General features: G+C 43.1%; 1 protein-coding gene across 1 annotated transcript in view; it reads left to right on the forward strand.

The window, feature by feature from the left end:
- Positions 1–1,908: 1,908 nt before the first annotated feature.
- Positions 1,909–16,888, forward strand: part of LOC311147624 (cadherin-12-like) — a gene marked incomplete at both ends in the record, with an annotated part of 105,731 nt that continues 90,751 nt past the window's right edge. The window contains 1 exon segment of the mRNA XM_084184358.1: positions 1,909–2,154. Within this exon segment, the coding sequence (XP_084040484.1) occupies positions 1,909–2,154 (246 nt within the window).

The raw sequence follows: 16,888 nt of genomic DNA on the forward strand, positions 1-16,888 counted from the left end.
CTCATAGCCAGTTAAGAGAGCATTTTCGCTAACCCTAACCTTAACCTAATTCTCCTAATCTGCTATGTTAATTATCCTAACCTGCTACGAAAAAGTCTTAGCTGTATTGAAGTGGCGTGTTTTAACAGAATCTCAGTTTGTTTGGTGTTTTTTAGGGAGAAGGTTACAACTGCGTCCCAAATGGCACCCTATTTGCAAGAAAGTGCCCACAGGGCTCTGGTCAAAAGTAGTGCACCGTGTAGGGAATAGGGTGTCATTTGGATGCACAATACACGTTTTTATTCCAATGTGTAATTGGAATGATTGGGAATGCAATGAGACAATTAATGGCGTCTATTCATCAAGCTGTTTTCATGTGGCACTCTGCTTAACCAAAAAGAGGCCTCCTCAACTCAATTGTGATCTCTCCCTTTTATGACAAAAGAGGGAAAATCTACTGCTCATTTTATGAATTATGTCACAATCTTTATTCTTTACGGTTGGTCTGACCTGAAGCTTAGAGCTTTGATGGATTAATTATGTTATCTCACCCATGAAGGTCTATGATTTAAAAAAAGGCATCGTTTCTCTATTCCATCAGAGGTAATAGCCACCTGCTACATAGCCTATGGTGTATTGCGTGCAAACCAGAAAACATAATAAGGTTGTACCTTGGCATGTGTTTCCTTTAACAGGCAATTATCAAGTGCTTTTGAGACTATCAGGAGGCAACATGTATACAGTGATGCTTGCTGAAAAGCCAACTCCTGCTAGGCACTTTGTTATTTTTTGAAAAATAAAAGCCATGATAAAGCAGAAATTAGAGTAAAATAGAGACAGATTCAGGCATGCAAGATCAAATTGAATCTCCTACAACGAGATAAGCGCTTCACCACATTTTGAATTCTAAACCATCACTAATAGCTCAAACGGCATTCAGATGAAAATACACGGGAAACAGTAAAATACAGACATACAGACAGTATCTAGATAATATCACATCGGGACAAATTAAATATTTAATTGCACGGGAGCTGGGAGCTGGATTATTTGTTCTTAATCTCCGGCTTGAAAACTGTCAAATTACAGTCTGCAGCGAGGGGAACAATCTTCTGTGGCAGCTGGTTGTCAAAGCTGAATAGAACGCTGTTCTCTGGAGATATACAGTAGCTGTGCGGCTGAGTTCCAAAAGGCACCCTGTTCCCTACATTATGCACTACTTTTGACCAGACCCCTATGGGCCCTGGTCAAAAGTAGTGGACTATATAGGGAATAGTTTACCATTTGGGATGCAACCTGAGAGTGGGTGAAGGGAAGAAAGAGATCTGGGTTTGAAGGGATCGTTTGGACCATAGTGTTTTGTATGGGCAGTCCACACACTGATTTGATAACTATCTCTATCCGTCTCTATCCATCATGCATCTCATTGGAGATGCAATACAAGGTTGCCTCTGTAGATTAGCTGTTTTGATGTATTCTGGGGAATATGAATGTGAATTGTTATGGCATGATTATAAGATCATCCACAGTAATTTATTTCCATTCTCTGTGATACTTAAGGTGACATTTTGACTGTGCCAAAAATATAGAAATTAATATTTCAAAATTAGTTTATTTATTTTGTACTCAACCATTGTTTTCTGTGTGTTGTGTAAATGGGGTCCACTACCATTATCCAACAGGTGACTCATTGAAATATTGGATACAGAAAGGATCTTAACGTTTCTTTGTGCTTTTCCTCTTCCAGGTGATGAGCTCCATTAATCGTTGAGTGTGACAGGCAAACTAACCAGGCCAGAGGCTCCTCATCTTGGCTACATCCAGTCCACTCTCCCCTACACGGATTCATCTCTCTGGTTCTTACAGTTGTTGATCTGGCTTTCCTTCTGTGGGACTTTACCTTGGAGACCTCAACCTCACAGACCGCCAATGCTTACAAGGAACTGCCTGCTGCTGTTCCTTTGGTTTGTCTTCGACAAAGGTTCCCTGTCTTTAGTACGCCCGCCAGGCCCACCACTGAGCAGGAGCAGACTGGGAAAGGAGAATCCAAGGAGCCTGGCGGGCTCGATGAGGAATGGGGCATCTGGGTTTCAGAGAGTCAAGAGGGGCTGGGTGTGGAACCAGTTCTTTGTGCTGGAGGAGTACATGGGGTCAGACCCACAGTATGTTGGCAAGGTAAGGATGTTATACATTGTGTTATTTATAGCATGGGAGCGTGTCATAAATCATGTAGCCAAGAGCTCGGGAAGAATTGAACCAGTGTTAAATGGAGGGAGAGGTAGAAAATAGGATGAGAGAGGGAGGGAGAAGAGAAAGAAAAGAGAGGGAGAGCTGTAGTAGTAATAGAGCATCAAAACAAATTGTATTTGTCACATGCTTACTTATGGGACCTATCCAACAATGAGGAGAGAAAAATACATTATAGAAAATAATAACGCAAAGAATAAATACACAATGAGTAATGATAACTTGGCTATATACAAAGGGTACCAATACCGAGTCGATGTGCAAAAGCACGGGGTAATTGAGGTAGATATGTACAAATAGGTAGGGATAAAGTGACTATAGATAATAATAAAAATAAACAGTAGGAGCAGCATATGTGATGAGTCAAAAGAGTTAGCGCAAATAGTGTCAATGCAGATAGTCGGGGTAGCTATTGGTTAACTATTTAACTAAGTACAATATTTAGTAGTCTTATGGCTTTGGGTTAGAAGCTGGTCAGGGACCTGTTGGTTCCAGACTTGGTGCATCGGTACCGCTTGCCGTGCAGTAGGAGAGAGAACAGTCTATGACTTGGGTGGCTGGAGTCTTTGACAATTTGTAGGGTCCTTCCTCTGACACCACCTGGTATAGAGGTCCTGGATGGCAGGGACGTGGACACTGTGGACACTGTGGAACTTGAAGCTCTTGACCCACTCCACTACAGCCCCGTCGATGTGGATGGGGGCATGCTCGGCCCTCCGTTTCCTGTAGTACACGATCAGCTCCTTTGGCTTGTTGACGTTGAGGGAGAGGTTGTTGTCCTGGCACCACACTGCCAGATCACTGACCTCCTCCCTATAGGCTGTCTATACGGTGCATTGGAAAGTATTCAGACCCCTTGACTTTTTCCACATTTTGTTACATTTCAGCCTTATTCTAAAATTGATCAAAATGTTTTTCCCCTTATCAATCTACACACAATAGCCCATAACGAAAAAGCAAAAACAGGTTTTTAGATTTTTTTGCAAACTTATAAAACTGAAATATTACATTTACATAAGTATTCAGACCCTTTGTTGAAGCACCTTTAACAGCGGTTACAGACTTGAGTCTTCTTGGGTATGACGCTACAAGCTTGGCACACCTGTAACACCAGTAGGATAATTGTGCCGGAGGAGATAACTGTCGTTTTACGGGCTCCTAACCAATTGTGCAATTGTGTGTGTTTTTTTCACGTTATTTGTAACTTATTTTGTACATAATGTTTCTGGCACCGTCTCTTATGACTGGCACCGTCTCTTCTGGATATCAGGACAGCGATTACTCACCTCGTACTGGAAGAAGATTTTTTATTTAACGAATCGAACGCGAAGGATTTACTTCAGGCACCCAACAAGGCCCAAATCCCCATCATTCGCAGGAGAAAGAGACAAAGAGATCGGGGACGTAGGTCGGGGTGCCATGTAAGGATCCGCCGGCGAGTGGGTAATCTGCCTCTACCATTAGTCCTATTAGCAAACGTACAATCATTGGATAACAAAATAGATGAGCTACGATTACGAATATCCTACCAAACGGACATTAAAAACTGTAATATCTTATGTTTCACCGAGTCGTGGCTGACTGAAGACATGGATAACATACAGCTGGAGGGATATACGCTACATCGGCAGGATAGAACGGCTAACTCCTGTAAGACAAGGGGTGGCGGTCTGTGTATATTTGTAAACAACCGCTGGTGCACGAAATCTAATACTAATGAAGTCTTGAGGTTTTGCTCGGCTGAGGTAGAGTATCTCATGATAAGCTGTAGCCACACTATTTACCAAGAGAGTTTTCATCTGTATATTTCGTAGCTGTCTATTTACCACCACAAACCGATGCTGGCACTAAGACCGCACTCAATGAGCTGTATAAGACCATAAGCAAACAGGAACGCTCATCCAGACGCGGTGCTCCTAGTGGCCGGGGACTTTAATGCAGGGAAACTTACATCAGTTTTACCTCATTTCTACCAGCATGTTAAATGTGCAACCAGAGGGGAAAAAAAACTCTAGACCACCTTGACTCCACACACAGAGACGCGTACAAAGCTCTCCCTCGCCCTCCATTTGGCAAATGTGACCATAATTCTATCCTCCTGATTCCGTATTACAAGCAAAAACTAAAGCAGGAAGCACCAGTGACTCGGTCAATAAAGAAGTGGTCAGATGACGCAGATGCTAAGCTACAGGACTGTTTTGCTAGCACAGACAGGAACATGTTCCGGGATTCTTCCGATGGCATTGAGGAGTACACCACATCAGTCACTGGCTTCATCAATAAGTGCATAGATGACGTCGTCCCCATAGTGACTGTACGTACAGACCCCAAACAGAAGCCATGGATTACAGACAACTTTCACACTGAGCTAAAGGGTAGACCTGCCACTTTCAAGGAGCGGGACTCTAACCCGGACGCTTATAAGAAATCCCGCTATGCCCTCCGATGAACCATCAAACAGGCAAAGCGTCAATACAGGACTAAGATTGAATAGTACTACACCGGCTCCGACGCTTGTCGGATGTGGCAGGGCTTGCAATCTATTACAGACTACATAGGGAAGCACAGCCACAAGCTGCCCAGTGACACGAGCATACCAGACGAGCTAACTTAATTCTATGCTCGCTTCGAGGCAAGCAACACTGAAACATGCATGAGAGCATCAGCTGCTCCGGACGACTGTGTGATCACACACTCCGTAGCCGATGTGGGTAAGACCTTTAAACAGGTCAGCATTCACAAATCCGTAGGGCCAGACGGATTACCAGGACGTGTACTCAGAGCATGCGCTGACCAACTGGCAAGTCTCTTCAATTACATTTTCAACCTGTCCCTGACCGAGTCTGTAATACCAACATGTTTCAAGCAGCCCACCATAGTCCATGTGCCCAAGAACACTAAGGTAACGTGCCTAAATGACTACAGACCCATAGCACTCAAATCTGTAGCCATGAAGTGCTTTGAAAGGCTGGTCATGGCTCACATCAACACCATTATCCCAGTAACCCTAGACCAACTCCAATTAGGATACCGCCCCAACAGATCCACAGATGATGCAATCTCTATTGCACTCCACACTGCCCTTTCCGCTTGGACAAAAGGAACACCTACGTGAGAATGCTATTCATTGACTACAGCTCAGCGTTCACCACCATAGTGCCCTCAAAGCTCAACACTAAGCTAAGGACCCTGGTACAACCTCTATGAGATTGGTGTCCCGTTTACGGGAAGGTTGAGCTAACGTGCGCTAATGTGTTTAGCATGACTGTTGTAAGTAACAGCAAACTTTAACACCTCCCTCTGCAACTGGATCCTGGACTTCCTGACGTGCCGCCCCCAGGTGGTAAGGGTAGGTAACAACACATCTGCCACACTGATCCTCAACACTGGGTTGAGAAGTGGTAGGCCTACCCTAGTCAAAGACTGTTCTCTCTGCTAAGGCATCGCAAGCGTTACGGGAGTGCCAAATCTAGGTCCAAAAGGCTTCTTAACAGCTTCTACCCCCAAGCCATAAGACTCCTGAACAGCTAATCAAATGGCTACCCAGACTATTTGCATTGTTTTTCTTAAAACTGCATTGTTGGTTATGGGCTTGTAATTAAGCATTCACAACGATGCTAAGCACACAGCCAAGACAACGCAGGAGGCTTCGGGACAGGTCTCTGAATGTCCTTGAGTGGCCCAGCCAGAGCCCTTACTTGAACCCGATCAAACATCTCTGGAGAGACCTGAAAATAGATGTGCAGCGAAGCTCCCCATCCAACCTGACAGAGCTTGAGAGGATCTGCAACAAAGAATGGGAGAAACTCCCCAAATATATCAAATACACCTGTATTAGGCAAAAGGAGGTGTTCTGTCCCAGGCTCCTGAGCTTAATGATGAGCTTGGAGGGCACTATGGTGTTGAACGCTGAGCTATAGTCCATGAACAGCATTCTCACGTAGGTGTTCCTCTTGTCCAGGTGGGAGAGGGCCTTGTGGAGTGCAATAGAGATTGTGTCATCTGTGGATCTGTTGGAACAGTGTGTGAATTGGAGTGGGTCCATGGTGTCTGGGATGATGGTATTTTTGTGAACCATGACCAGCATTTCAAAGCATTTCATGGCTACAGATGATAGTCATTTAGACAGGTTACCTTGGCGTTATTGGGCACAGGGACTATGGTGGTCTGCTTGAAACATGTACTGTAGGTATTACAGACTGCGTCAACGAGAGGTGAAAATATCAGTGAAGGCACTTGCCAGCTGGCAGCGCATGCTCTGAGTACGCGTCCTGGTAATCTGTCTGGCCCTGTTACCAGTTTTAAAGTTCTTACTCACATAGGCTACAGGGAGTGAGATCACACAGTCACCCGAAACATCTGGTGCTCTCATGCATGTTTCAGTTTTGCTTGCCTCGAAGCGAGCATAGAAGGAATTTAGCTTGTCTAGTTGGCTCGTGTCACTGGGAAGCTCGCGGCTGGGTTTCCCTTTGTACTCCGTGATAGTTTGCAAGCCCTGCGACATCTGACGAGCGTCAGAGCCGGCTTAGTAGGATTCGATCTTAGTCCTGTATTGACGTTTTTACTGTTTGATGGCTCGTCGGTAGTAGTAGTGGGATTTCTAATAAGTGTCCGGATTAGTGTCCCACTCCTTGAAAGTGGCAGCTTTAGCCGTTAGCTCAGTGCAGATATTGCCTGTAATTCAAGGGTTCTGGTTGGGATATGTACGCACAGTCACTGTTGGGACGACATCGTTGATGCACTTAAACTCCTCAATGTTATCGGATGAATCACGGAACATATTCTAGTCTGTGCTAGCCAATCATCCCCTTCTCTATTGAGCGTGTCACTGGTACTTCATGTTTGAGTTTTTGCTTGTAATCAGGAATCAGGAGGATAGAGTTATGGTCAGATTTGCCACATGAAGGGCGAGGGAGAGCTTTGTATGTGTTTCTATGTGTCGAGTAAAGGTGATCTAGAGTTGTTTTGCCTCTAGTTGCACAGGTGACATGCTGGTAAAAATGAGGTAGGACAGATTTCAGTTTCCCTGCATTAAAATCGCTGGCCACTAGGAGCGCCGCCTCTGGATGTGCATTTTATTGTTCGCTTATGGCCCTATACAGCTCGTTGAGTGTGGTCTTAGTGCCAGCATTAGTTTGTGGTGTTAAATAGACAGTTACAAAAAATACAGATGAAAACTCTCTTGGGCTGCAGTTTATCATTACGTTTTTCAACTCAGGCGAGCAAAACCTTGAGACTACCTTAACATTAGAAATTGTGCACCAGCTGTTTTTAACAAAGAGATACAAACCTCCCCCCTTTAACCTTACCCGAAGCTGCCATTTCGGTCTTGATGATGCATAGAAAAAGTACTAGATTTATATTATCCAGGTCCTTGTTCAGCCACGACTCCAAGAAACATAGGATATTACAGTTCTTCAGGTTCCGTTGATAGGATAGTCTCGAACGGAGCTCGTCCAGTTAGTTCTCTAGTGATTGTACGTTCGCCAATAGAACTGAGGGTAGAGGCGGTTTACTTACTCGTCAACGCAGTCTCATCAGGGAGCCCTCTCGTTTGCCTCTCTTGCGTCGTCTCTTCCTCTTTCGAGTCCCGGGGATTAGGGCCTGGTCCGGGATGAGCAGTAGTGTTCTGATGTCCAGAAACTGTTTTTGGTCATAGGAAATGATGGCGGAATGATTCTGTACAAAAAAAGTTTAGATCAGCGTAAGAAAAACTGAAAATAGTACAATTGGTCAGGAGCCCGTAAGACGGCAGCTATCCATCTCTTCAGCGCTATCAGAGTTCTCTGTCCCTTGAAATCAGCCCGCTATTACCAATTGACACTCTTTCAGTTAGCTTCAATCCTACGGACTATATCCCACCATGTTAATATCATAATGAGTTGTGTTTTTGAAACATATATTTTCATGAGTGTTTTAGGATATGTCAGACGTACATTTCCATAGCAGCCACACACAGCATCCGTGTGGTGAGTGGATCAATGACCCAGCAGGAATTAATTTAAATGATGGCACTTGTAAAGCTGTCAGAACATCATAGTAACGAGGGAGGGATAATGTTGACAGCAATAAAAGACAGAGGACATGCACCTTATAGCCTTATAGTACTGAATTGCAATAAGTCTGAACTGCACGGCAAGCCACTAACACATCGCCTCACCACCACTTTTCGCATCACAGCCGTCAGGCTCTCTTTTCCCCTAACACAATATGGGGCACATTTTCAGTGATAGACCTAGATCAGGAATGGGCAACTGGCGGCCCTCCTTTTGAAGGCCCTCAGATCAACTTACTGTTGTGAGTTAGAATAGTACAATGCACAAGGTGCAATTTTGACATTTGGTTGTGCATAAGCCATTTTTCTTGTTATGTCAGTCACTGATAGTCAATTTGCCTATGTCAGCAAAAAAAGTTTTGATTGGTAAGTCAAGCGGCCAGCTTTCTAAACATAGTAATCATGGTCGAATTACCGGCCAGGGGGCCCCCATTGATTTTGTTAATCAGTCTCACTCAGATATCATATTAAAAACTGTAGAATTGCAGGACATTTTCTTTAAAACTGCAACATTTTCTCTACGCCACATGACAAAATGTGTCAAATTTCACTAAATGGATGTGGGTACGCAGACTCGCGAGCAACTGTGGCCCCTTATGATTTTTTGTGGCCCCCACCCCTATCAAAGTTGTCCATCCCTGGCCTAGATGATTTCCAGGCCATAGAGACCATGGCATCTACAGAAAACATACACTATTATTAGGCCGGGAATCATAAGGGCTATCATTAGATTTTCCTCATTAGTAGTAGAGATTAAAGTAGCAGAGTTATTACACAGTGAATAATTCAGTAGAGTGAGATTTGTTGACCAGGTCTGCGTCCCAAATGGCACCCTATTCCTTATATAGTGTGCTAGTTTTGACCAGGGCCCAAAGAGCTTTGGTCAAACGAAGTGCACTAAATATGGAATAGGGTGCCATTTGGGACAAAGCCCAGGTCTCCTGTCTGCTTCTCACCCCTGTGTCTGTTAGTACAAGTAGCTAGGTGAAGGGCATAAACAAGCTGTAGAGAAAAAAGGTTTCTTGGGCAATGATTAGGAGTTTGTTGTGCTAAATCATCTCTTTAAAGGGACTTGTGGTTAGTCTCCTGCTGAGATAGAGATGGGTTAGGTTGAGGAAGGAATCTTCTACATGTTCACTCCAAATTAAGTATGATGAATAGGTTTTGTGTTATCTTGCCCTGTTGAGAATCTCAAATGTCTTCAAGGGAAAACTTTTTTGTCATGAATTCACAACTTGGGGAGGCCTCATGAGCAATATTCAGAGCTGCTGTGATTCATTCCAAAGATCCAAATAAATTCACAGAAAGGGTTCTGCTTTCAAGCTTACACTAGACGTTAATCTTTAGTGGTAAGATTATGCGTGTAAACAGAGAGAATATGTCAGGGCTGTAATAGAATGGCTGGGGTTTATGTCACTGATTATTTGGACGAATCAGGATTGGACGAAGGCGGTGCTTAATTAAAAAAATTAGGGGCAGTGATTTCAAGCCTGTGTGCTGCAGTAATTAGTTAGTGGAAGGAGGCAGGGAAGATGGAAGAAGCAAGTTAGCGTTTTTCATCATGAATCTTGTTCTGGAGGTAGGTCTTCAGAGTGGTCACTAGCTGGCACAGCCAAAATGTCATCAAATCCGTAATGCCTAACCCTAACCTTAAATTAAGACCAAAAAGCTAATTTTAGTTTTCATGAATTTTTACAATATAGCCAATTTTGACTTTGCAGCTGGTCTATCTAAGGGGAAATCACTCAGTTCTGCCTCCAGGACAAGACTCGTGACAATAAACCTGCATGGAGTTAAGGGAATACTATTAAGGGAAAAACTATTTTCAAGACTACTTCAAGAACCGCCTACTCGTCTATTTTGCATTAATGAATGCAAGCAAAGCATTCATTTTCTTATGTGACACACCAGAGGAGGAAAAAGCTACTTTTGCATTTTCACTTGTCAGTGTGTCAAAGGACTGAACACAATAAAATAACAATGACTTGCATGCATACAACTTTACTTAGGCAAAATTAAATATCATTTGGGGGCATTGCATAGATTTTACTTTGAGTACTAGCAAACCCCCAAATCCTAATTTCTGCCATGTTCTATTTCTCTCAAGATTTTCAAAACAGTAAAACAAAAATGGTTTTGTATGCTGGTCCACAATACCCATAATGCCCAGCACTTTATGGGGACAATCCATTATGCATTCACTTGATACATTAAATATGTGTGCAAATCATAAACCTTCCTTTACTGATTGCAATATATCTTAGTGTGGTATCTTATACATGTTTTATTTAACCTTTATTTTAACAGGGAATATATATTGAGACCTAGGTCTCATTTACAAATGTGCCCTGAATATACAACATTAATATACACATTATACCCAAACTATATATACACATTTAAATACAAAAACACAGTCATGGGAAGCACAAATAATCCGTAACAAATCACCCAGAAAAAGAGTGACATTCCTCCACAAATAAGTCACCAATCAATACTTAAAATTGCCTGAACAGCACCACAGAACATCAAGATGAAATGTATTTAGAATTTTGTTCCAGCAATACGGTGCAATAAAACTAAAAGCAAATGTACCTTGCTCAGTGGAGACCCTAGGAACCTCAAGAGTTAACCAATCCTGTGAATGGGTTAAGCAACTCAGGTGTCTATACTTCAACAGCCAGCCAACCTTTTGATACAGGATGCAGTGATGAGTATCTGTCACGCCCTGGCTGTGGGACTCTGTTATGTTGAGCCAGGGTGGGTTGTTTCTATGTGTTTTGTGTGCTAGGTTGTTTATCTAGTTCATTTGTTTCTATGTTGGCCGGTGTGGTTCTCAATCAGAGGCAACGTGAATCAGCTGTTGCTTGTTGTCTCTGATTGGGAGCCATACTTAGGTAGCCTGTTTTTCCACAGTGTTTGTGGGATCTTGTTCCGTGTTTGGTTAGTGTCTATTGCCAAGGACGTCACGTATCGTTTTGTTCGTGTGATCATTAAAAATAAAAGTATGTTCGCATTCCACGCTGCGCCTTGGTCCTCTGTGTTCGACGATCATGACAGAAGATCCCACCATAACTGGACCAAGCAGCATGTCCAGGAGCCAACGCCAGAGAGGGCTCTAAAGGATATCAACCTCGACTGGGTCAAGCAGCGTGAGGAAGAGAGAGGCTGGACTTGGGAGCAGAGGAGCGAGAGTCTGGCGAGAGCCATGGAGGCCTGGCCCACGGGGAGGAGAGACGCCCAGAAAATGTTTAGGGGGGGGCTCACGCCGTGGACGACGGGGCAGCAGGAGGCCGGGATAGAGTGGTTCAGCTGGTTGGCAAAGGAGGCCGCCAGGTTACGGGAGTCACTGGTCACCAGGGGGAAGGAGAATGTAGAGGCACGGCGAGAGGTACTGGGGTGTGTTGCCAGTCCGGTCTGGCCCGTTCCTGATCCCCGCGTAGGGCCAGTGGTGTGTGTCCCCAGTACGGTCCGGCTTGTTCCTGTCCCTCGCACCGAGACTGTGGTGCGCGTCGCCAGCCCGGCCCGGCCTGTTCCTGCTCCCCGCACCAAGCCAATGGTGCGCGTCGCCAGCCCGGCCCGGCCCGTTCCTGCTCCCCGCACCAAGCCTGTGGTGCGCATCGTCAGCCCGGTCCGGCCCGTTCCTGCTCCCCGCACCAAGCCTGTGGTGCGCTTCGTCAGCCCGGTCCGGCCCGTTCCTGCTCCCCGCACCAAGCCTGTGGTGCGCTTCGTCAGCCCGGTTCGGCCCGTCCCTGCTCCCCGCACCAAGCCTGTGGTGCGCTTCGTCAGCCCGGTTCGGCCCGTCCCTGCTTCCCGCACCAAGCCTGTGGTGCGCGTCGTCAGTCCGGCACAGCCCGTGCCTGGGTCACCGGTACCTGGTCAGGTACCGTTCAGCTTCTCCACATCGGAGCCTGAGCGATCCGCTCCACCGATGTCCAGTCCAGATCCAGCCAGCAGGGCCAGACCGGAACCGCCTCCGAGGAGGAATGCCCACCCGGCCTTCCCCTGTTCGGTTTATGTTTGGCGCGGTTGCAGTCCGCGCCTTTGGGGGGGGGTACTGTCACGCCCTGGCTCTGGGACTCTGTTATGTTGAGCCAGGGTGGGTTGTTTTTATGTGTTTTGTGTGCTAGGTTGTTTATCTAGTTCATTTGTTTCTATGTTGGCCGGTGTGGTTCTCAATCAGACGTGAATCAGCTGTTGCTTGTTGTCTCTGATTGGGAACCATACTTAGGTAGCCTGTTTTTCCACAGTGTTTGTGGGATCTTGTTCCGTGTTTGGTTTGTGTCTATTGCCAAGGACGTCACGTATCGTTTTGTTCGTGTGATCATTAAAAATAAAAGTATGTTCGCATTCCACGCTGCGCCTTGGTCCTCTGTGTTCGACGATCGTGACAGTATCAAAACTGTCACATGTAACAAAACAAAGGGCACTATGGTAGATGGCATCCAAAGGTTTAAGAGTAGTAGCAGCTGCACCTTGATAAATAATATCACCATAATCAAGGACAGATAGAAAGGTTGACTGAATAATCTGCTTCCTACTCCTTAGAGAAAGGCACAATCTGTTTCTGTAGAAAAAGCCAACTTTAAACCTTAGCTTCTTAACCAGCTCAACTATATGTTTTTTAAACGTCAAATCCATATCAATACACATGCCTAAGTATTTATATGCAGGAAAACGTTAGATTGGAGAACCATCTAATGAGTGAACGTGTAGTTCATTTGAAACATTTTTACGAGAGTTTGAAAAGAACATCTATTTAGTGTTAGTATGAAGCACCATTTTTAAATCAGTAAGGGATTCCTGAATAGCTATAAAATCTGACTGTAGTTTTGATATAACCAGATCAACAGCTGGGGCAATAGCATACATAATAGTATCATCCGCATATACAGTGGGGAAAAAAAGTATTTAGTCAGCCACCAATTGTGCAAGTTCTCCCACTTAAAAAGATGAGAAAGGGCTGTAATTTTCATCATAGGTACACGTCAACTATGACAGACAAAATTAGTTTTTTTTTTCTCCAGAAAATCACATTGTAGGATTTTTAATGAATTTATTTGCAAATTATGGTGGAAAATAAGTATTTGGTCAATAACAAAAGTTTCTCAATGCTTTGTTATATAGCCTTTGTTGGCAATGACACAGGTCAAACATTTTCTGTGAGAGCCAGAAATCTTGCTTGTTTGTAGGTGACCAAATACTTATTTTCCACCATAATTTGCAAATAAATTCATTAAAAATCCTACAATGTGATTTTCTGGATTTTTTTTTCTCATTTTGTCTGTCATAGTTGACGTGTACCTATGATGAAAATTACAGGCCTCTCTCATCTTTTTAAGTGGGAGAACTTGCACAATTGGTGGCTGACTAAATACTTTTTTCCCCCACTGTAGATTATTATTATATATTTTTTTTTACAGATTGACCAATGGTGTTTATATAAATAGTGAAGAGAACAGGTCCCAAAATCGACCCCTGTGGTACACCTTTATGTACTTCAAGAAATTCAGACTTAACCCCAGTTCTGTCACTAAGATAATCATGAAACCATGAACAGGCGCCAGAGCTGAGGCTGGACAACATATTTTCAATATAACAGTATCAAAAGCTTTTGACAGGTCCACAAAAAAGTGGCACATATAATTGTAGTGTCTAATGCATTGACAATACTATTAACAACTAACGTGGTTGCTGTAATACTGCTATGCCCAGGCATAAACCCAGATTAGTTTACATTCAAAATACATTTCTCAGATTAAAAAAGAGCAAAGTTGTACATTTACCAAGGATTCAAGATGGAAGCCTTGAAATTTGGCAATAATTATTAAGATCACTACTATCCACACCCTAATGGAGTGGCAGCACAAGAGCTGATTTCCATACTTTTGGAACATTTCCTGCTAACAATGTTAAAAAGAAAATGTGAGTTATGTACAAGCTGTACAAAAACCACCACTAACTTGATAACAAAAAAATCTATATATAGTGCATCAGCAATGCATAGCCACAGGAAATAGAGGTGCTGGGGGTGCTGCAGCAAATCATTTTGCCAACATTTTCTTTATGACCGACATAAATAAAATCATTCAAAATACTACACGAGAGAGCATCATTTAGCCACAGAGGATCAATAGCTTTTAAAAAAAAAGTGTTTTACTACAAGCACTTACAGTCGGGCAAATATAGAACAGATTGTATTGTGGCTATAGACATAATTTTTTACATTTACATTTTAGTCATTTAGCAGACGCTCTTATCCAGAGCGACTTCCAATTAGTGAGTGCATACATTTTTCATACTGCCCCCCCCCCCCCCCCCCCCCATATAAGAATGTTGGAGCCTCTAACCCTGGCACTTTGACTGTTAAGATCATGGGTAAACTAGCACTGGTTTCCAGTCCTGACTTGAATGGGAATTGCCATCTATGGATTATATTTCTATGGTTGGTTGCAGCTGTCAATTTGCACAGTCAGTGTCACTGGAAAGTGTATTTATTCTAAATAAGAATAGAATATGTTTCTGAACACTTCTACATTAATGTGGATGCTGTAATTTCTAAACGGTTCACCCGATATGGATGAAAATACCCTCCAAATAAAGATGTGCTATGCAGCAATCGCTCCGTCATTTCCTGGTTGCTAAAATTCTAATAGTTTGCCTAATTTCAGTTTATGTGACAAAACAATAAAGTATATTGTAGAGAATAATTTTACCACCTAAACCGCTGTGAAATAATGTATATTTTCCATAACCAAGCTGAAGCTGGTGTACAAAACCAAAGTAAAAGACGCAAAAATGAAAAAACGGGAAGCGTAGAAATATCACAAATAGAACAGATCTACTGCTTCTTATACTTGATTTCAATGAGAATGACAGATCTATAACTCACATTTCTATATTCATTTTGTCAGGTCGACCAAAAAGTTATATATTACAGCTTTAAAGCTGACAGTCTGCATTTTAACCTCATAGTCATTGTACCATTTCAAATCCAAGTGCTGGAGTACAGAGTCAAAACAACAACAACATGTCCACTGTCCCAATAATTTTGTAACTCACTTCAGAAAGTATTCACGCCTAGGGCTGTGGCGGTCACAAAATTTTGTCAGCCGGTAACTATCGATCTCACGGTAATTGACCGTTAATTAACATAAACACATTTAGCCTGTCCTGGCTTCCACACATAGCCTACAAGCCACTGAAGCAGACTTTTGGAACATCTACATTTAAAAAAGTCTAATAAATCTGTGTAATATGGCCTACACCTTCACAATAAATCCATTATTTATTTTAGACAGGTCTGAAAAGCATGAAATTAAGAAAATGTAGTCTATTTTAGTGGTTAACAAAGAAATACGTACTCCTATATGCTTAATTTAGAGTTGTTCATGTAACTTTAGTTGTTCTACAAACATTGGGCTATATGTTTAGATTTGTAATACATTGCAAGGCTGCATGATGAGACTAATGTTTGTGATGATTTTAAAAAAGTCGCTTGAAAGGCATGAGCTCTGCTTTGTTTTTTTGCGCAGGCTGTACACACTTCAATAGTCTCTCATTCACAATTAGACAAGCACTTGATAATGCCTCAAATTTCATAGCAGCATCCCCTTTGTGGCCGTAATGCACCCTAAAACAATCAATGCCTTTTGCGACCCAGAGTGCTGCGCAATCCCTGAGTGCTGCGCAATCTGAAGCGCCTCTCATGCACATGGCTCTCCATCACCTTATCAGGTCTTTCTCACAGGCTACAAGTGAAGACAGACACATCGGGGACGCAACTGCGCGCATCCTTATCCAATTCCGAGGTGCATATTAAATATATTGGAAGAACTGTCCACATTTACTTTTCGTCAGCCAACAAGATGAGTAGGCCTAACGAACAGCAAAAGCGCTAGCCTATGTCAATCTACTATCCCCCATAGTACAAACGTTGACCTATTCTATTCTGTGCAATAAATAAATATTCCAAACATAGTCTGGGATAGTTGTGGGGTGCAATAGATCCCAAATTAATACAACCACTAGCATCCCCAAAAACGTTTTTACGCAATGTGACTGACGCAACAGATCAGAACGTTTAGCTTAAAACGTTGATCAACTATTAGGCTATTTCTTCACATTATAAGCACAGCAATGCACACATGGCAGTAGGCTACAAGCGCGAATGTTCCATTAGTGGGAAAACACCATCATCAAAAGAGACCGCAAATGCGATTATGCATGTAATGCTTTTATTATAAAGGTGCATTTTTACGGTGAAAATGATCTTCCCCAAACTTGAAACTCATGCGCTGCTTATGTATGCCAGATAGGCTCTAAACCCCTTGTAAAGCGGATTAATGTGCTTAATTTTAAGAAGTTATTTATTTTATCATAGGTACACTTCAACTGTGAGAGACGGAATCTAAAACAAAAATCCAGAAAATCACATTGTATGATTTTTAAGTAATTAATTTGCATTTTATTGCATGACATAAGTATTTGATCACCTACCAACCAGTAGCCGGCCGCGACCGGGAGACCCATGGGGCGGCGCACAATTGGCCCAGCGTCGTCCAGGGTAGGGGAGGGAATGGCCGGCAGGGATGTAGCTCAGTTGGT

The sequence above is a fragment of the Coregonus lavaretus genome (genome assembly GCF_964263955.1).
Source record: "Coregonus lavaretus genome assembly, chromosome: 2".
Classification (NCBI taxonomy): Eukaryota; Metazoa; Chordata; class Actinopteri; order Salmoniformes; family Salmonidae; genus Coregonus; species Coregonus lavaretus.